Genomic DNA, 22,631 nt, shown 5'->3' on the forward strand with positions numbered 1-22,631 from the left:
ATAATGCTTTCCAAAAGCATTCAAGTTGTTTTCTACATCTGTGGGAGGAATAAATATAATAAAAACAGACAGCACTTAGTGCAAGTAGAAGCACAGTCAATTAAAGCCTGCAAGTGTAGTTGTCAATCTGGGACAACTGCTTCTATTAGGAAGGTTAAACTTCATTATTTAAATATGTAAATAGTTTTGTGTGTTTGTATTGTTATGGTAGTGCTCTGAGGGTGTGAGTGTGTGTGTGTGTGTGTGTGTGTGTGCTTTTTTGGAGGGTTTCCATTAAAACAAAAAGTGTAAGACATGACATAGGTTCAAAATGGCTATAACAATAAATGACTGCATAAAAGATCAACCTGCCAAACATTAGTGAATGCATGTAACACAAATGCTGAAACTAGACATTTAAAAAAAAATCTGTTATACATAATAACTTCTTATAATGGCAACACTTTCCAAACTACCTTGAAGCATGAATGGTCTCACAGAAGCACACAAAAAGGAAAGTAGTAAACTATATTAAGAAATGCGGAGTGCAAACAGTTATGCTAAAGCAGACACATCTGGAAAGAACCAAGCATGTGAATTTGATAAAGAGAAGGTTTCAGGATAATTATGCAGAGGAATATCTGGGACAAAGGAAAAGGGGAGTACTTCTATTAATTTCTGCAGGAGCTCCAACAGTGATAGAAGAGGAAAAGAAAATATAATAATGGTAGATTTGCAGTTGTAAGGGGCTACTGGCAAGGGAGGAGGTTTACACGGGTATGTATTTTTACATTCCACATAAGACTGCTACAGTGGAGCTTAAAAAAACTTTGAGAGAAATAATTAGCTTTCACCAGAGAATAATGCTTATAGGACTGGAATTTGATTTGCAACACTGAGGATGCATCTGTGGGGCATAGAAGGGAAAATATAACAGAAGGTACATTTTTGAAGAAACTTTTAAAAATATTTGGTATGGAATGTGTGAATTCAGTAGTGGGAGCTCGGACAGAATTTACATATTATTTCCCAAGATACAAAGACTGGGCTAGGCTACACAGAAATTATATTACACAGGAACATGTGCATTTAACTGAAAGTTCTGATGCACATCCAATAACTATTTCAGATCACACGTCAAAAATAACTAAAAATTAAAATGCTGAGTAATGAAATAAAAATGAGAAACTAGCACTTCCTTACCTATCTGTTAAACAGAGAGGAATTTAAGGAATGGGTAGTGGAAATCATTCATGAGTTATTAGGGAACACTGAAATGTCTTCGGAAAATATAGCTAGGGTGTGGGAAGAAATGAAAGTGGAGTTTAAAAACAGAGTAGAAATAAAAAAAAAAAGAAATAAAAGAAAAATAAATATGGTTAAGAAGTAATAAGAATTATTTAGAGAGACTGACAAAGGTAAAAGTATTGCAGAATAGGGGGAATCTTACACAACGAGAAAAGAGGTGCAACTGCTGAGAGTGTTGAAGAGAAAAGGACTACCTAGATAATATGCATGAGTTTAGAAAGACTGCTGCTCACCAACTGCTTTTTTTTTGACAATAATTCCAGAGTACAAAAGCACAACGGTTCAGGAAACGGAAAGTAGAAATGATTTTTACTAGGAAGTGTTTGCATAAGTATTTTTATACCAAGCAGACTCCAAAAAATATTTCCAGAGGTAGACTGCAAATGTTGGAGGTCTAATCGAGAAGAAAAATTCAATTGGGAACATAGTTTTAGAAGTTTAATGAGGTGGCAGACTTTAAAAAGTTCCTTCAGACTACTATGTCAGAAATACTGGCTGGGCAAATTGGTGTAACTAAGGAAATTATTTATTTATTTAGAACTGTGCCACAAAATTGGAACTGCCCAGACATAATATGGCCTTGCTGATATTAATTCTAGTGGCTGCCATAAAGGCAATTACTTGAAAATGGAAATCAGAGCCTAAACTAACCATACTGGTAGTAGTGAATATACTAAAAGATAAAAGAACTGGAAATGGGATCTTTAGAAAAGGGTAGGGGCAAATCACACACAAAAATGGGAATTGTGGGAAAGTAGAGTTGTGTACACTTATCATAAATGTAGATGTTCGAGTGTATTCACTGTTGCAGTCATTACATTTGGGGTTATCTGCTTGCAGGTAGCCCTCAGTCGCCTGATTAACAAAGTCTTGGGTCCTGCGTTGGTTGTTGTCCCTTCTTCCATGACGTCGGGCCATCAGGGGTATAAAACATGCAGCAGACACCATTACATCAGTTTTTTCTTGCCCCAGATGTCAGGTATCCCCCTAATGGGAAGCAATTAAACATAAAGGTACAAAGATATCTCCAACAAAAAGCAAATACACCAAAAAGGCTTTTAAGCATAGTAAAGGAAAGCAGAGGTATAGTCAAAAGAAGTTAGGGGGCTAGAGGGAGGGTAACCAGGACTACAACAGTGAATACACTCAAACATCTACATTTATGGTAAGTGTACACAACTGTACTATGTTCTTTGTGTTTCACTGTTGCAGTCATTACATTTGGGTAGATTCCCAAAGCTATGGTTGGGAGGAGGAATTTAGATAGCATTAGGGCCAGCTATAAGGCCCTGCAAGACTGCAGTGGAAAAGCCAGCTCTGGATTTAGAGAAAATTGGCAAATGATAATGCTTGGTGAAAGTATGTACAGAACTCCAGGTAGCAGCTTCCAGGACGTCCCTGGTAGGGATGCCTCTGAGAAAGGCTGTAGAGGTTGATGCAGCCTTGGTGGAGTGAGGTCTGATCCCCTGGGGGACAGGTTTTCCATGGTGCTTATAGCAGAAATGAATGCAATAGCTTATCCATTTAGAAATGGTTTGCTTTTAAATAGCCTTCCCCTCTGCCCCTGCAGCAAATGCCACCAGCAGTTATTCAGATTTCCTTTGAGGTTTAGTCCTGTCCAAGTAGAATTTAAGTTGTCTGCACACATCTAAGGAATGCAGTATCCGTTCCCCTTTATTCTGTGGATTGGGAAAGAAGGTTGGCAAATGAATGGACTGATTAACAGCCACACTGGGTACCACCCTGGGCATGAAGGATGGATTGGTTCTGAGGGACACCCTGTCCGCATGAAAGATGATGAAAGGCTCCACTGCCATAAGGGCCTGTAATTCAGATACCCTTCTAGCTGAAGTGATTGCTAAAAGGAAAGTTGTTTTCCAAGGAAGAAATTTTAAGTCTGCAGTAGCAGCTGGCTTGAAAGGAGGTACAGTGAGTTTCTCCAAGACAAAGTTAAGGTCCCAGGCTGGGGGTTGGAGCTCTCCTGGGTGGTCTCAAATTTTTGGCCCCTCTGAGGAACTGCCTGAGTAGTGGATGAGAGAAGAGGGGAGGTTCTGTGTTAAAATGAGCTGAAATGGCTGAGGCGTGGATTTTAATGGAGGAAAAAGACAGGCCCTTGTGAAGCATCTCAGTTAAGTACTGTAAAATCTGAGGTAAATTGGGCGCTGCTGTGCTCATCCCTTGAGACTGGTTCCAGGCACAGAATCTTTTCCATTTTTCAGCATAAGATTTTCTAGTACTAGGCCTCCTTGCCTCTAAAATGATATCCATCACAGGTTTGCTGAGGGATGGTAAAGGAGAGATTAAGTAATTAGCCAGGCTGCAAGGTTCAGTGTTAGAAGTTGAGGGTGTAGAATCTGGTTCTCCTGCTGAGACAGCAGGGAAGGAGTCTGAGGCAGGTGCCATGGAGATAACCGTGACACACTGCGCAGGAGGGGGTACCAGTGTTGGCACGGCCAGTCTGGAGCAATCAAAATCATCCTTGGTTTGTCCTGTTTGATTTTTAGTAGTACTTTGGAGAGCAGAGGCAGAGGGGGGAAGGCACAGACTGATAGGTTTTTCCAGCAGAAGGACAGAGCATCCACTTTCCGGGCTTGTTTGTGGGGAGTCATTGTGCAAAATTTGTCCAATTGGTAGTTCTGGGGAGAGGCAAACAGATCTATATCTGGGCTCCCCCATTTGCTTGTCAACATGTTGAAAATCCTTGGTTCCAGTTTCCACTCGTGTGGGTCTATGAGGTTTCTGCTTAGTCCATCTGCCAGTGTATTTAATTTTCCTGGCAGGAATTGAGCTTGTAGGTGCACTTGGTAGCTCAAGGCTGTGTTCCATTATGCCATGGCTAGTCTGCGGAGGGGGTAACAATGTGTACCCCCCTGTTTGTTTATGTACCACATAACAGTGGTGTTGTCCGTCTTTACCATTAGTTGTCCTGGAAGAATGTGGTCCTTGAAGGCTGTCAGAGCATTCTGTACAGCTAACATTTCTTTTTGATTGATATGCAGGTGCATTTGACTTGGGTTCCATTTGCCCTGAATGCACTTCCCTGCCAGGTGAGCCCCCCATGCATAGTCTGATACATCTGTTGTTAGGATTTGGGCAGCAGGGGGTGGTGTGAAAGGTAGTCTCTTGTTTTGGTGGCAGGCCTCTGCCCACCAAAGGTACTCTAGGTGTAGGCAAGGTATGATAGGAATCATTGTTTCTAGGTCTTGAGAATGTTGACACCATAGGCTTTTTAGATACTACTGTAGTTTCCTCATATGCAGTCTTGCATATGGAATTAGAAGAATGCAGGAGGCCATGAACCCCAAGGCTTGCAGTATTTGTCTTGCAGATAGCAGGGTTTTTGTGGCCACTTGCTTGAAGTAGGTTGTCAAATGAATTTGTTTCTCTGGCGTAAGGGAAAGTCATCTGGGAAGTTGTATTCAAGCTTGCTCCCAGGAATATAATTTGTTGACAGGGTACCAGGTGTGATTTCTTTTCATTTATGGTGTACCCCAGACAAGTTAGAACCCTTTGTACAAAGGCCAGATGATTCAAAAGTATGTCCTGGCTTTCTGCCTGAATTAGACAATCGTCCAGGTATGGATATATTTGAATATTTCTTTGCCTGCAAAATGCAATAACTGGAGCTAGGCACTTTGTGAATACCCTGGGCACAATAGATAAGCCAAAGGGCAGTGCAGAGAACTGATAGTGCGTGTAGCCTGCTTTGAAGCGTAGGCATCTTCTGCAAGATTCCCCGATTGGGATGTGCAGGTATGCTTCTTTTAAATCTAGTGTTGCCAACCAGGCATCTTTGCCTAGCATAGGAAGTAATTGGTGAAGAGTCAGCATCTTGAATCTTGGAATCTCCAAAAAGGTGTTTAGAGTAGACAGGTCCAGGATAGGATGCCATGAATTGTCTTTTCTGGGTACCAGGAAAAGTTTCGAGTAGAAACCTTGTCCCTTTTCCGCTTCTGATACCAGTTGAATAGCCCCCATGCTTAAGAGAGAAAGTACTTGTTTTTGGGCCTCTACCCACTGATTTGGGGGTAGGTCTGGCCACCCGCTTGGTGTTGGCATCGTGTGGAAGTGAAAGCTGTATCCCTGGGACAATATATTTAAAACTCATTTGTCCTGGGTAATGCGTTCCCAATTCTTTGCATGAAGAGCAATCTTTCCCCCCAAAGGGACAGTCAGTTGATAAGTGCTTGGAAATTTTAAAAGAAAGTCATTGAGACAGTTTACCATAGGGGGAGTCTTATTCCCAGATTTGGAAGTGGAGGCCCCCCGCTGCTTAGTACTATGTATCCCCTGGGACTGAAACCTGGGTTTTTTTCTGTGTCTGGGCTTGGCTTGAGAAGACCTGAAGGGGCTGGAAAGGACCAATTCTTAGAGGGCCAGTGCCTATTAAATCTAGGAGGCTGAACTTGTAAAAAATCTTTAACAGTTTGCACAGATTTAGCTTTATCTTCCATCTTTTTAAGAACTTCCTCAGCCTTGTTGCCAAACAAGCGGTCCTAATTTAAAGGAGCATCCAACAATTTAGCTTTAACATGATCAGGCAAAGATTGCTCCTTAAGCCAAGCATGCCTTCTGAGCACAGACCCAGTAACAGCCGCCCTGCAAGAGGCCTCTAATAAATCAAAACCACCTTGCAAAGTATGTATTCCAACTTGTTCAGCAGACTGCATTAAATCCTGTAATTCTTTATTTTCCACACAGTCAGAAATCAACATAATTTTCTGTTTAAGCAGTCCAATAACATGTTGCTGATACTTTAACATATGAAACTGGCAGTTTAAAGCCCTAATGGCCAAGGTTGCAGAAGTGTAAACCTTCTTACCCCATCTATTCAGCGCCCTGGAGTCTCTATCAGAAGGGGTAGGATTTTTAGCAGTAGAAGCCTTAATGCCCTTGGGCGCCTGTGAAATAGTCTCTGAATCTGCAATAGGATTTTTAAAAAGGAACTTGTGGGACTCAGGGACCCTGTAGTATCCATCAGGTTTTCTGGCAGCAGGAGGCAGGGAATCAGGGGCCAAATTAGATTCCGAAAAATGCATCATCAACAATGTCCAGTACAGGACGAATAGCTAAAGGCCTACGCTGAGGTAGGAGAAAGAAAATCCCTAAGCCTCTTTTTTGAATCAGAAAAATCCTTGCTTTCCCAGTGGAAATGCTCCCTTTGAGTATGTAAGGTTTCCCCAAAAGAAAAATCCTCAGGAGGGGAAGCAGAGAGAATGGAGTCCTCTGCATCAGAATCTTCATAAGTAGATAAGGGCAAATCCAGATAATCAGAAGAATCAGAAACAACAGAATCCTGATCAGAAGAGTCATATTCAACTTCTGTCCTAGGCCTCTTAGAAGAGGAGGGGTTGGCTACCCTTGATTAGAGTTATTAGATCTTAAGCCATTCTTATCATTTGTTTTTTAGGCATAGAGGCCTGAGCATGTGGCCTGGGCGTCGGTTTTTTAGGCATGGATCGAGATTTAGGCCTAAGTAAAGAAAGCGGCATTGGTTTAAAATGCAAGTCCATAGACCTGAATATACCCTCAGAAGCCGGTGCCTGCACAGTGGCTCCGGACCCATCCAAGGTAGCGACATCCGCGGGTTCCATAGTTGAAGCATCTTGCGGCATACTGGACTCTGAATGGGTATCAGTAGAGGCCTGCGAATCAGAAGTAGTGGGTATCAGGGGCTGCAAAAGCACCTCACTGAGTACCGGCGAACTGGCGACTGGATTAGGAGAAGCGCCATCGGCAGCTTTGGACCTCGGCGGCCTGTCTCTGTCTTTATCTTTGCATTTTTTCGGAATCCCGGTAGTCGGATGGCTAACCAACGACATTTCTGGATAATTAAACAGAGAACCAAAATATTTAGAGGCGAAAATATACCGACAACGGATAGTGTGCTGAATAAATAAAGCACAAAACCGACAGCAAGGTACATCGTGGTCAGGGCCTAGACAAGGAATACAGTACGAATGAAAATCTTTATGAGGTATTTGCTTTCCACAAGTAATGCAATTATTAACTTTTACTGACATCGGTAAGGAGCAAGAAAAAGTTTCCCCAACGGGGTGCTTAGCTTTAGTTGAAGAGTTCGGTTCTGAAACTCAAAAACAAAAATTTCAGGAGTCGGCCGACCAGCACATGCGAACTGCTTTTGCTTCAGGCACCGCACAGCAAGAAAGACTGATGTAATAGCGTCGGTTGCATGTTTTATACCACTGATGACCTGACGTCATGGAAGAAGGAACAGCACCGACGCAGGACCCAAGACTTTGTTAATCAGGCCAACTGAGGGCTACCTGCAAGCAGATAACCCCAAATGTAATGACTGCAACAGTGAAACACGAAGAACATAAATACATGCAGAATAATGTTCTGCAGGAAGAATAAGATTTAGGGGAAGGCAAGAATTGAATGAGCTATGTAATGTTTGATTGACAATGACTGTACAGAACATTATATGCGACATATAATGTTTGCAACCAAAAATAGTCAATATGTTTTGTTTTCATTTATACAAATGTATGATTGTTTATGTCATAAGTGACAATTCAATAAAGATGTTTCTTGTTTACAAAAAAATTGGATTGGCATTACCTACCTAATGCGAAACTATGCTGCCATAGCTTTACTAGGTCACTGGTCACTAAATATTGTAAAATGATTTCCCTCAACATTAACTCACTAATTTCTGAAGTCCTGGTAGCGGTCAACAATTTTCACTCTGGTAGGGACCCACTGTTGGGAAAAGGAATCAGATTTACCCTTTTCCAATCTTCAGGAACTTTACTCTCATTTTTACTTATTACTTTATTTCCTTTATTAACTGGGAGAGGCTAAATTAGCCAATCCAAGCCCTTTCTCAGTGGCAGCCTAGGGAGAAAACCTCCAACAATGAAAGACGTTAACACAAGGCATAATAAGGGATTTTTAGCAAACCTATGCAATATACAAAAAGTATACACTTAGCAGCTTTGAGTAAATACAGACTGTACATAGAGGTTATTTGAGATTTGTCTGTAGCTCTGATTACACTGACTGATGAGAGTTGGAATACAAAAAATAAGCGTGATTTTTAGAGATTTACAATAAAAACAAGTAAAGTATGTGTGTGTTACAATAACAGATGAAACTAGAGCGATAAATGATGTGGTGTTAAATATATAAAGAAAGGAACCTACATCAGGAGGTATTAGGTATCAAAGAGCAGTACAGTAATTAGTGAATAAATAAGATGAGGAAAGAGGAGGGTGTTAAGAGTATGTCCAGAAAAAAAAAACAGACCATGCTAAAGGCTGTTTTCATTTAGAAGCAGCTCAATGGTTACAGCATTACAGGAAATGGCTGTTAATGTTTGTGTACAATGACTGCATCTGCTGTTTAATATACACTGTTTTTGATGTAGACTCAAAGATTTAAGGTCTTCGTCAATTTTGATTACAGAAGACTGAATATAGAAAGTCACCTAAATAATTGTGAGATTTAGCTATATCAGCAGGTGTTTTTTTAAGTCAAGATCTTGGTGATATTAAGCAATTATAAGTCTGGGCAAGTCCCTGTAACAAAGACATTTTTGTGGCTGGTAAATGAGCTAGGTAAGAATTAAGACTTATCTTATACACGTCACCGATAAATATGTTAAACAGAAGTGGATACCAACTGGTACTGGCTTAGAAGACTATCACTACTTAGTATGGTGATGCCTTACCTAGTTCTATCCTGTAAATAAACACTTGGCTAGTGTACACTGTGTGTTAATGTACAGAGCTGCTAATCATTTTAGAATAATATGATATGATATTCTTGAAAGCTTTGGTTAGGTCCAGGAAAAATTATGCTACTAAGTTACCCTGGTTAGCAGTACTACAAGCTCTCCCTTCAAGTCTCAAAAATTATTTCATGAATCTTAAGTCACAGTGCCTTGTCAAACTTTAGTTTCTGGAGTTTTATGTGACCCTTTTGTCTACTGAAGAACTACTTATTAAGTCTTCCCGTAATCCAGCACTTCTAATGAATACAAATGGCACATCACCCCACTCTTCCTGTGAACTTAGAGCAAAAATACTCACCCCTTAACCCTGCTGGAATATGAGAAGTGAAACAGGCACTGCATGGTACACTACAATGTCAGAAGGCAAGGAGAAGTGATGACAATGGGGAAGGGGCACTGGTGTTACAATGAGGAAACAATTATTCAAGGAGGACTTCAGAAAATACTATTTTAAAGAAAGAGTGAAGGAGATCTGCCAGAAGTAGTATTAGAAAGCAGATGAAATCAATGAGAAACTGTACTTGTTGGTACAAGGATAAGGGACACAAAGTTACACATATACATCTTCGTAAGTTTGTGCGTGGCCAATGGCAATTTATAGAATATCTTTTATTTGAAAGAAAACCTAGTGGAAACAGTACATGAAATATGTATTGATCTAATTTAGAAAATTAAAGCACACTACATTAACCTGATGGTACGTTATCAACAGGCAGCCACTTTGTACATATGACAAGAAGTCCTGCATCCCCCAATTTATATACAACTCTAAGATTGTGCAACCTTGAAGTGCAACAACTTTTGGGGAAGGTGAAATCTCCCACCCTCTCAAGGCTCAATTACCTTTGGTTTCTAATATGATATGGATGTACATCCTCCACACAGGGAATGTAGGGGGATTGCCTCCTACAAAACTAATTCCCAGCATTATCATTTACAGTAGACTCCCCCTTGTATGGTCTCGCTGGGACTGGACCATAGGCTGGATAAACGAATGGCTGGTTAATCAGGAAAAAACATACAAAATAATGCTTATAGGTTATAAATCAGCTAGAACAACAAGATTTGTTTTAGTATGTATTTTTCTTATGAATATGAAGTCTAAAACTCTAACATATCTCATTATTAAGCCCAGTGGAGGCAGAAGTTTTGTTCTTCTCTGTTGTCTTTTGCTAGGACTATGGCAGAAGTTTGATGGCTGGTTGAAAAGGAGGCTGGTTAAAGAGGCTGGATAAGAGGGAATCTACTGTAACTGTATTTAATCAGTTTAGTGAACCGTAAATTCAGTGAGTTTTCAGTCAGATGTAATTCAACAAAATGCTGTTCTGCAATGTGTAATGATCCCATTTGTTTGCAGGTAGTATTGAAACAGAAATACCATCAACCAAGAAGCAACACAGAAAATAATTTCTGATCTGCATAATGTGGAAAAAGGTTAACCTTACTTTATTTTGCATCAGAAAACAAAACAAAAATAGGCTCCACCATTCAAAAGGAAGATGAAAAGGAAAAAATAAAGCCACAGCAGTAGAGGAAGGTCTGCAAACAATACCTGAAGTGTGCATGTTCCACATTAACTGCTAGAGGCAGGTCTTGATGTGCAAATGTAAAATTCTGCAGCTACTTACAGCCTCTTACAGTATCAAAAGTCATTCTACAAATATGTATTTCATACATGTAACAGGTGCATATATTGATACAGCCCTGCTTTCCATGATCACTATTTATTTTAATTAAAGCAAACATACCAGATCTTCTGTAAAAGCAGATGGATCAAATACAGTCAGACTGGAATGTAACTGATTAGCTTTTTCTTTTCCAAGACTTGATGCCAACACAAGAAACTGTGAATCCAGTGCTGCTTCTCTAGCTTGATTAACTGCAAATGCAAAAAAAAAAAATTAATACAATGAAAAAAATTTTTAAAGTGCTATCTGAGTGTCCAGATACTTACCTGAGAAGCAATTACTAAAGGTCAATTTATGTTAACTAACTTATCCAGTTGTAACCAGTATGAATAACTTAACATCTCGGTATGTTAAGTTAAAATTCTCAAAAAGCAATAATTTGTAAATTTAGCATAAAAAAATTATGAATCTATGCATTATTGTGGAAAACAATCAGTCTTCAGTGGGAGAGCTGCACTGCTGAAATTTAAAGAAGGGTTATTGCACTGCTGCAGAAAATTAATGCAGGATTTAAACATGCAAAGAAAATACTACTGAAACAGTTGTATAAGATGTACTCGAGCCAACACACCACTGCGCTTATTTTGAACTTCAGTTTCTGATAGAGGAATTTGTGAAATACTCCAGATTAATTACCAATGTTTCCCATAGAAAGGATAGTTCCACTAATGGCTTTGCAAGATAGTGAAGCTTCAATAAAATACAGGCTTCATGGCATGGTAGAGGCCACTGCACTACATGGTCAAACTACTGGCAGTCCTACACAATGGAGGCCATTAAAAAACAAGAAGCACGTGTGGGACTAGCTGCAGCCTCCTCTGTGTCAGACTGTGGCAATTCCAAATAGTAGAAGCTTTACTGTATCTAAATATATACAATCATTCAAAATGTATCACTCACTAAATAATCCAGTTCTGGGCCTGACTCCCTATGGTGAATATCTTGGCTGTACACTGCTGATTACTCAGCTCACTGGCATGTTACCAAAATTGCAGAAGTCTACTGTATACATGGTCAATACCAGCAGTGCTGTCTGCATGTAGCTCCAGATAACATAAGACAATATAAACTGAATAAAGCAAGTTGTTTTACAACATAAAATCATGTTAAATGATCTGACAGTAATACATACCTCTTAGCTTCCTCAAAGCATACATACACATTTAACATGGCGAGGATAGATTACAAGGTCTGTAAACAATCCCAACTCCTGGAAATGCAGTGTTTCTACTACTGCATGACTATAAGCCATCAAATACTATATTACTATATTAAATCAAAATACTACAACGTTCAGTGTAATACACCACAAACTTGAAGTTTGTTACATTAATCTGAGGGGAAGAAAAACAAAGGAACAAATTCTACTCCATGAAAAAGTTTCAGTTTTCTAAATGAAAGTACAGATAAATGAATTCTCTCACCCTTACTTTGGAGGTGAGAGGAAAAAAGTGGGAAGGCTTATGGCCTGCTTGAGAGACCATTAATTTAATACTTTAGGCATGAAGGAGGGACTGCAGCTTAAAGACACGGTGAACTTATGAAAATTGAGAGGGGTGGTCTTAAGGACCTCAAGGTCTGAGACTCATCTGGCAGAGGCAAGAGCAACCAAAATACTTTTTCAAGTTCAGAATTTGAGAGAGGCGAATACTAATGGTTCAAAAGGAGGGACACTGAGTTTTTCCACAGATAAGGTCCAAAGCAAGGTGGAAAGCTTTCCTTGGCGATATCAGCTGGACTATACTTTTTAAGAACTGTTTAACCTCTAGTCTGGACAGGAGTGGAAGATCCAGGGATAGGCAACCAGATACGGCTGAAATGAGTTCCTTAAGGTGTATGTTGGAAAGACTGACGGTTCACACAAATAAAAAGGCCACTGGGATATTAGCCTGGGATCTGTACAGATCCCCGACAGCACTTTCTGCCGAAGCAGAAATCACCAAACATACATAACCAAAAGTGCTGTTCACCGAAGCAGCACTTTCAGTTATGTATGCTGGTTGTGCCGGTCACACTACGGTGCGGTTAAGGGAGAATTCCCATTTCCCCACTGTAGTGCGACCTCGGAGTGAGAATATAAAAGTAGGGGGGGTGTGGGGGCACAGCCCCCCACACGGGGGGTGCAGGGGGGCTTGCTCCTCTGCATAAAAGATTTATTATTTTTTGGGGGTTTTTTCGAACGCACTTTAATGAAAACGCTTTTCGGTGAAAGCACTTTCATTAAAGTGCATTCGGTTATTGTGGATTCAGACTATTGAACTTCGTTCAATAGTCCTACTTCCAATAGCCTGAAGTGGGTCTTGATATTCAGAGCGACACCATGCAGTAAATCTTTTCCATTCTGCTATGTAGGATTTTCAGGTAGTAGGTTTTTCTTACCTCCTGGAGAAGGTAAGTTGTCAAACGGTGTCCATAAGTAGCGCACTTACACATGCCTATGCAGTCTTCTAAACAATGTAATGGATAGGTAGCACACTACAATCTTGTCAGTAACCCCTTCACAAACATTTTATTTTAACAAAAAATGTCAAGTAGGTTGTTCCATAGTGAAACACAAGTACTAACAAATTCTGGAGTAGTTCCTGCCTAAATAACACTTTCAAACATTAAACATTTTCATAAAATACACAAAGTTTACATAAGCAGTATATTTTCTCACTAAAATAACCTCCCAGTTAGCCAAAGCTATAAATAGCAAACGGCAATATCTTTTGGTCAAGGGTACTTATCTGGCAGAAGAGAAGTTGAAGGTTGCCTGTTGCTCCTGTGAAGCCTCTAAACTGTTTCTTCACAAGGTGGCAAGAAAATATTTAAGATTCTTCATTCTTGACTGCTGAATTTCCCACCACATGGCTGCTCAATCAGCAGTCAGGGTGAAGCCTTAGTTTTTGGAAGCTGGCCTTTGTTGTGTCCTGGGCAAGACACAATTCATTGTCTAAAGCAGAGGGAATGAACATAGCTGCGTATTCTGGAAACTGTTAAAATGACCTTATAAAAGAAACCAGCAGTGAATGAATGAATGTGCTACTTTTATGTTACTAAGCATTTTTTTTCTTGAAAGTAAACTTACATTTAAGACAAAGTTAGCTCCAGACATTATTAATTTAAATACTACAAGTTTTCTACACCTGTGACCACAGCAGGCAGAATAGTTCTTGATATAAAATGTAAAGTTTCAAAAGCTACCTGCATGCTATCGGATATAAAAAAGTTGTTCAGCATTTAAGAAACAAGTGCAGCCACTGACCAACATAATCAGCCTCTAAAAACAGTTATCCACTACATTACGCCTCAGACTCTGTAGGTTACAACTCAGACCTCCTATGATCAATTTCCTGGACAAACTTGCAGCAGAAAGTACAGTTGCGTACACTTACCATAAATGTAGATGTTCGAGTGTATTCACTGTTGCAGTCATTCTAATCTGCTGGCAGGTTACCCTCAGTTGGCCTGAATAACAAAGTCTTGGGTCCTGCGTCGGTTGCTGTCTCCTCTTCCATGACATCAGGTTGTCAGGGGTATAATACATGCAGCCGACGCCATTTTAATCAGTTTTTCTGGCCCCAGATGTCAGGTGCCCCCCAAATGGGGAGCAAAAAAAAAAAAATATATATATATATATATATATATATATATATATATATATATATATATATGTGTGTGTATATGTGTGTATATATATATATATATAAACAGAAATATATATATAAATGCACTTTAAGCAACATAAACTGTACCTTCATCTAAAAGCAAATACACCACAAAGGCTTTAGTGTATAGTGATGGAAAGAAAAGGTAAAGAAAGGAGGATGGCGGGTGGGTAACTCGGACTGCAACAGTGAATACACTCGAACATCTACATTTATGGTAAGTGTACACAACTGTACTATGTTTTTCGTGCTTCACTGTTGCAGTCATTATATTTGGGTAGAATCCCAAAGCTATGGATGGAGGATGGAACTAAACAGCATAAGGAGCGGCAGGACTGCAGTGGCAAAGCCTGCCCTGGATTTGAAAAAGAAAGGTAAATGATAATGCTTTGTGAAGGTATGAACAGAGCTCCAAGTAGCAGCTTCTAGAATGTCTTTGGTTGGAACTCCTCTGAGAAAAGCTGCTGAAGTAGAGGCAGCCCTGGTGGAATGTGATCTGATCCCCTTGGGCACCGGCTTAACATGGTGCAAGTAGCAGAAACGAATGCAGTGGCTTATCCACTTAGAAATAGTCTGCTTTGATATAGCCTTCCCCTCTGACCCTGCAGCAAATGCTACCAGTAGTTGTTCAGATTTTCTTAGAGATGTGGTCCTGTTTAAGTAGAATCTTAGTTGTCTGTGCACATCCAATGAATGCAGAATCTGCTCCCCCTTATTCTGCGGATTTGGGTAAAAAGTTGGCAGATGAATGGTCTGGTTATGACCCACACTGGACACCACCTTGGGCATAAAAGAAGGATTGGTCCTGAGGGACACCCTGTCCAGGTAAAATATAATAAAAGGCTCCACTGCCATGAGAGCCTGTAGTTCTGAAACCCTTCTTGCTGAAGTGACTGTCAAGAGAAAAGCTGTTTTCCAAGATAGAAATGTTATATCCGCAGTAGCTGCTGGTTCAAAGGAGGCAGGGTGAGTTTTTCCAGCACGAAACTGAGGTCCCATGCAGGAGTTGGAGATCTTCTGGGAGCCCTTAAATTTTTGGCCCCTCTAAGATACTGTTTAAGCAGAGGATGAGAAAAGAGGGGAGGGTCTGTGTTGTAATGAGCCAAGATGGCAGAGGTATGGATTTTTATTGAAAAAAAAGATAGGCCCTTGTCAAGCATCTCAGTCAAATATTGTAAACTCTGAGGAATATTGGGCTTTGCTGTGTCTGTTCCTTGTGCTTGGTTCCAAGCACAGAATCTCTTCCATTTATCAGCATAAGATTTTCTAGTACTAGGCCTTCTGGCTTCCAAAATGACATTCATCACAGATTTACTGAGAGGTATTGTTTGAATAATCAAATGATCAGCCATGCTGCAAGGTTCAGAGTTTGGAGCAAAGTGTGCAGAATTTGAATGTTCTGCTGAGACAGTAGATAAGGTATTTGCGGCAAGTACCAAGGGGGGAATTGAGACATATTCCTTAGAAGTGGGTACCAGTGTTGTCGAGGCCAGTCTGAAGCAATTAGGATCATTTTTGTTTTTTCCTGACTGACATTTAGTAAGAACATGGAGAGAAGAGGCAGAGGGGGAAAAGGCTGGACTGATAGGTATTTCCAACTGAAGGTTAGGGCGTCCACTTTCCATGCTTTTTTGTGATGAATTCTTGTGCAGAATTTGTCCAACTGATAGATCTTTTTGCCTCACCCCAACACTATGTCTGGGCGCCTCCATTTGCATGCCAGCTGATAATTTTGGGAAGAGGCAAATAGATCTATGTCTGGGCTCCCCCATTTCTGTGCTAACATGCTGAAGATTTGTGGATCCAGTTTTCATTCGTGTGGGTCCATAAGATTTCTGCTTAGGTCGTCTGCTAGAGTATTTTGCTTTCCTGGCAGGAACTGAGCTTGAAGATGTATTTTGGTAAGTCAAAGCCGTGTTCCACAATGTCATGGCTAGTCTGCAAAGGGGGTAGGAATGTGCACCGCCCTGCTTGTTTATGTACCACATAACCATGGTGTTGTCCGTCTTTATCAGTAGTAGTCCTGGATGAAGTAAGTCCTTGAAGGCTGTCAGAGCATTTTGAACAGCTAGCATCTCTTTCTGGTTGATATGCAGATGCATTTGTTTTGGGCTCCATTTGCCCTGAATGGATCTCCCTGCCAGGTGGGCCCCCAAGCATAATCTGATGCGTTTGTAGTTAGGGTTTGGGTGGCAGGGGGTAGAGTGAAAGACAGTCCCTTGTTTTGGTGACATGTCTCCACCCACCAAAGAAACTCCTGGTGTAGGCAGGGAATGAGAGGTATCATTGTTTTCAGGCTTTGACAATGTTGGCTCCATAAACTTTTTAGGTACCATTGAAGTTTCCTCATATGCAATCTTGCATATGGAATTAGTAGAATGCAGGATGCCATGAACCCCAAAGCCTGCAGAATTTGTCTTGCAAATCACTGGGTTTTTGTTGCCATTTGTTTGAAGTATATTGTCAGTTGCCTTTGTTTGTCTGGCGTAAGGTAAGCCATCTGGGCAGTTGTATTCAAGCTTGCACCCAGGAATGTAATTATTTGAGAGGGTACCAGTTGGGATTTCTTTTCGTTTATAGTGTACCCCAAGCATGTTAGAAGCCTCTTTACAAATGCCAGATGTTGAAGAAGAGAGTCCTTGTCCTCTGCTTGAATGAGACAGTCGTCCAGATAAGGATAAATTTGTATAACTCTTTGTTTGCAGAATGCAAGTACTGGTGCCAGGCACTTTGTAAAGACCCTAAGCGCAGTAGATAAGCCAAAGGGCATTGCAGAGAATTGGTAATGCAAAACACCTGCCTTGAAGCAGAGGTATCTTCTGCATGATTCCCTTATTGGGATATGCAGGTATGCCTCCTTTAAGTCTAGATTCACTAACCAAGTGTTTCTGCCAAGCATAGGCAGTAGCAGTTGTAAAGTCAGCATTTTGAATTTTGGAATGTCCAGGAACATGTTCAAAATCGATAAATCCAGTACTGGACGCCAAGAATTGTCTTTTCTGGGTACCAAGAAGAGTCTTGAATAAAAGCCTTGTCCTTTTTCCTTTTCTGGTACTGGTTGAATAGTCCTCATATCCATGAGGGACATAACTTGTTTCTGAGCCTCTGCCCACTGACTTTGTGGCAGATCTGGCCATCCATTTGGAATTGGCAAAGTATGGAAATGAAATCTGTACCCCTGGGATATTATGTTCAATACCCACGTGTCCTGGGTAATTAACTGACAATTTTTTGCATGAAGTGCTAGTTTTCCCCCCAAGGGGGCTGCCAAAAGATAAGTGCTTGGTGATGGTAGAAAAAAAGTCATTGAGACCGTTTACTGTAGGGTTGCCCTTTGTTTCCTCCAGATTTGGAGGTGGAGGCACGTCCATTGCTTTGACCAGTAAGAACCCTGTGATTGGTATCTGGAGCCTTTTGAATGCCTGGATTTGGCTTGAGTGGCTCTGTTGGACACCGGAAAGGACCAATTTTTAGTATTTTAGCAGGCCAATGTCTACTGAACCTGGGTGGCTGCACTTGCAAGAAATCTTTTACAGTTTGCATAGATTTAGCTTTGTCTTCCATTTTCTTTAAAACCTCTTCTGCCTTATTACCAGAGTGTCATGCTGCAAGGGGGCATCCAACAATTTAGCTTTAACATGATCAGGCAGATTTTGTTCCTTGAGCCAGGCATGCCTTCTAATCACAGATCCAGTAACGGCGGCCCTGCAAAAGGCCTCCAAGGAATCAAAACCACATTGCAAAGTATGCTTTCCAAGCGGTTCTGCTGAATGCAATAATTCCTGTAATTCTTTATTTTCCACACAATCAGAAATCAACATCATTTTCTGTTTCAGTAGGCCCATAACATGCTGTTGATATTTTAGCATATGAAATTGGCAATTTAAGGCTGTAATTGCCAAGGTAGCAGACGTATAAACCTTCTTTCCAAATCCATCCAGTGCCCTGGAATCTCTATCAGAGGGGGTAGGATTTTTGGCTGTAGAGGCCTTAGCACCCTTGGGACCCTGTGAAATAGTCTCAGGGTCAGCAGCAAGGTTTTTGAATAGAAATGTGTGTGAGTCAGGAACCCTGTAATATCTGTCTGGCTTACTAGGAGCCGGAGGTAGGGAATCAGGAGCCATGCTTGATTCCGAAAACACATCATCAACAATGTCTAATACAGGAGGTATAGGCAAAGACCTATGCTGAGGAAAAAGAAGGAAATCCCTAAGCCTCTTTTTTGATTCAGAAAAGTCCTGACTCTCCCAGTGAAAATGTTCCCTTAAAGTATGCAAAGTTTCTCCAAAAGAGTAATCCTCAGGAGGAGAAGCAGATGGGATGGGTTCCTCTGCATCAGAATCCTCATAGGGTGGAATGGAAAATTCCTGATCAGAAGAGGAATCAGAAGAAATGGAAACCTGATCTGAAGATTCAAATACCACCAGTAATTGTTCAGATTTTCTTAGACATTTTGTCCTGTTTAAGTAGAATCTTAGTTGTCTGTGCACATCCAATGAATGCAGAATCCGCTCACCCTTGTTCTGTGGATTTGGGAAGAAAGTTGGCAAATGAATGGTCAGATTAAGGGCTACACTAGAAACCACTTTAGGCATAAAGGGTGGATTGGTTCCGAGAGCCACCCTAGCCGGGTAAAAAATAATGAAAGGCTCCACTGCCATAAGAGCCTGTAGTTCTGAAATCCTTCTTGCTGAAGTGACTGCTAAAAGAAAAGCTGTTTTCCAAGAGAGAAATTTTAGGTCTGCAGTAGCAGCTGGCTCAAAAGGAGGTAGAGTGAGTTTTTCCAAAACAAAATTGAGGTCCCATGCAGGAGTTGGTGCTCTCCTGGGAGGCCTTACATTTTTGGCCCCTCTGACGTACTGCTTTAGCAGAGGATGAGAAAAGAGGGGAAGCTCTGTGTTGTAATGAGCTGAAATGGCAGAGGCATGGATTTTTATGGAAGAAAAAGATAGGCCCTTGTGAAGCATCTCAGTTAAGTATCGCAGAATCTGAGGAATATTGGGCATTGCTGTGTTTATTCCTTGTGCATGGTTCCAGGCACAGAATCTTTTCCATTTGTCAGCATAAGACTTTCGATTACTAGGCCTTCTAGCCTCCAAAATGATATCCATCACAGGTTTGCTGAGAGATGTAACTGGTGAAATTAGTTGATTAGCTATGCTGCAAGATTCAGAGTTTGGAGCGAAGTGTGCAGAATTTGATAATTCTGCTGAGACCGTAGGTAAGGTGTCTGAGGCAGGTACCATGGAGGAAGGTGCAACATACTTCGTAGGAGCAGGTACCAGTGTTGGCGAGGCCAGTCTAGAGCAATCAGAATCATTTTTGTTTTTTCCTGTCTGACTTTTAGTAAGACCTTGGAGAGAAGAGGCAGAGGGGGAAAGGCATAGACTGATAGATTTTTCCAGCTGAAGGATAGAGCATCTACTTTCCAAGCTTTTTTGTGATGAATTCTTGTGCAGAATTTGTCCAACTGATAGATCTTTTTGCCTCACCCCAACACTATGTCTGGGCGCCTCCATTTGCATGCCAACATGCTGAAGATTTGTGGATCCATTTTCCATTCGTGTGGGTCCATAAGATTTCTGCTTAGGTCGTCTGCCAGAGTATTTTGCTTTCCTGGCAGGAATTAAGCTTATAGATGTATTTTGATAAGTCAAGGCCGTGTTCCACAATGCCATGGCTAGTCTGCAAAGGGGGTAGGAATGGGTACCCCCCTGCTTGCTTATGCACCACATGACTGTGGTGTTGTCTGTCTTTATCAGTAGTTGTCCTGGATGAAGATAAACCTTGAAGGCTGTCAGAGCATTCTGTACAGCTAGCATCTCTTTCTGATTGATATGTAGGTGCATTTGATTTGGTCTCCATTGGCCCTGAATGCATCTCCCTGCCAGATGCGCCCCCCAAGCATAATCTGATGCATCTGTAGTCAGGATTTGGGCGGCAGGGGGTGGAAAGAATGACAGTCCCTTGTTTTGGTGGCAGGCCCCTGCCCACCATAGGAACTCTAGCTGCAGACAAGGTATGATAGGAATCATTGTTTCCAGGCTGTGACAATGTTGACTCCATAAGCTTTTTAGGTACCATTGAAGTTTCCTCGTATGCAGTCTTGCATATGGAATAAGAAGAATGCAGGAGGCCATGAACCCCAAGGCCTGCAGAATTTGTCTTGCAGATAGCTGGGTTTTTGTGGCCACCTGTTTGAAGTAAGTCATCAATTGAATTTGTTTTTCTGGTGTAAGGCAAGTCATCTGGGCAGTTGTATTCAAGCTTGCACCCAGGAATGTAATTATTTGAGAGGATACCAGTTGTGATTTCTTTTTGCTTATGGTGTACCCTAGACAAGTTAGAAGCCTTTTTCCAAACGCCAGATGTTTTAGAAGTGTCTCCTTGTTTTCTGCCTGAATTAGACAATCGTCCAGGTATGGATAAATTTGAATATTTCTTTGCCTGCAAAATGCAATTACTGGTGCCAGGCACTTTTTGAAGACCCTGGACGCAGTAGATAAGCCAAAGGGCAGTGCAGAGAACTGGTAATGCAAATAGCCTGCTTTGAAGCGGAGGTATCTTCTGCAAGATTCCCTGATTGGGATATGCAGGTAAGCCTCTTAAGTCTAGAGTTACCAACCAGGCATCCTTGCCTAGCATAGGTAGTAACTGTTGGAGAGTCAGCATCTTGAATTTTGGAATGTCCAGAAATGTATTTAGAATGGATAAGTTCAGAATTGGATGCCATGATTTGTCTTTTCGGGGTACCAGGAAAAGTCTTGAATAAAAACCTTGTCCCTTTTCCTTTTCTGGTACAGGTTGAATAGCCCCCATATTCATGAGGGACATAACTTGTTTCTGGGCCTCTGCCCACTGATTTGGAGGTAGATTTTGCCATCTGTTTGGGATTGGCAAAGTGTGGAAATGAAATCTGTACCCCTGAAATCTGTACCCCTGGGATACTATAGTTAAAACCCATTTGTCCTGGGTAATCAGTTGCTAGTTTCGTGCATGAAGTGCCAGTTTTCCCCGAAAAGGGGTGGCCAAAAGATAAGTGCTTGGTGACTGCAGTGAAAAGTCACTGAGACTGTTTTCCATAGGAAGGTGCCTTGTTACTTCCAAATTTGGAGGTGGAGGCACCCCATTGCTTTGTTCTATAAGTTCCTTGCAACTGAAACCTGGAGCCTTTGGAATGCCTGGGTTTGACCTGAGCGGGTCTAGTGGATACTGGAAAGGACCAGTTCTTAGTAGGCCAGTGCCTACTGAACCTGGGTGGCTGCAATTTTAGGAATTCTTTTTACAGTTTGCATAGATTTAGCCTCATCTTCCATCTTTTTCAAAACTTCTTCAGCTTTATTACCAAATAGGCTGTCATGTTGTAAAGGAGCATCCAACAATTTTGCTTCAACATGGTCAGGCAGATTTTGCTCGAGCCAAGCATGCCTTCTTTTCACAGATCCAGTTACAGCAGCCCTGCAAGAGGCCTCCAAGGAATCAAAACCACATTGCAAAGTATGTTTTCCAACTTGTTCAGCTGAATGCAATAAATCTTGCAACTCTTTATTTTCCACACAGTCAGAAATCAACATCATTTTCTGTTTAAGTAAACCCATGACATGCTGTTGATATTTAAGCATATGAAATTGACAGTTTAAAGCCCTGATTGCCAAGGTTGCAGACATGTAAACCTTCTTACCCCCATATATCCAGCGCCCTGGAATCTCTATCAGAAGGGGTAGGATTTTTAGCAGTAGAAGCCTTAACGCCCTTGGGACCCTGAGAAATGGTTTCAGGGTCAGCAGTAGGGTTTTTAAAGAGAAATTTGTGGGAGTCAGGAACTCTATAATATCTGTTTGGCTTACTAGGAGCCGGAGGCAGGGAATCAGGAGTCATACTGGACTCTGAGAAAACATCATCAACAATGTCTAGAATGGGTGGTATAGCCAAAGGCCTATGCTGAGGAAGAAGAAGGAAATCCCTAAGTCTCTTTTTAGATTCTGAGAAATCCTGACTCTCCCAATGAAAGTGTTCCCTTAAGGTATGCAAAGTTTCTCTGAAAGAAAAATCCTCAGGAGGAGAAGCAGAAGGGATGGAATTGTCTGCAGCAGAGTCCTCATAAGTGGGAATAGATAATTCCTGATCAGAAGAACTAGAAACCTGATCTGAAGATTCATAGTCAGTGTCTTGCCTAGGCCTCTTAGCAGGAGGGTGATGGGTACCCCTGATCAAGGTAATTAAATCCTTAGCCATTTTGATCATTTG

The 22,631-nt window shown here is 41.1% G+C and overlaps 1 protein-coding gene across 3 annotated transcripts in view; it reads right to left on the reverse strand.

Moving 5' to 3' along the window:
• The window catches only part of NSMCE4A (NSE4 homolog A, SMC5-SMC6 complex component), a 740,267-nt gene that overhangs the window by 611,924 nt on the left and 105,712 nt on the right, over window positions 1-22,631 (reverse strand). For all 3 annotated transcript variants that reach the window (XM_044056053.1, XM_044056054.1, XM_044056052.1), the window contains exon 3: window positions 10,795-10,925. In XM_044056053.1, coding sequence (XP_043911988.1) covers window positions 10,795-10,925 — 131 coding nt within the window. The remainder of the gene's footprint in view (window positions 1-10,794; window positions 10,926-22,631) is intronic.

Source organism: Protopterus annectens, chromosome 14.part0 (genome assembly GCF_019279795.1).
Source record: "Protopterus annectens isolate FY-2018-M chromosome 14.part0, PAN1.0, whole genome shotgun sequence".
In the NCBI taxonomy this organism is placed as follows: domain Eukaryota; kingdom Metazoa; phylum Chordata; order Ceratodontiformes; family Protopteridae; genus Protopterus; species Protopterus annectens.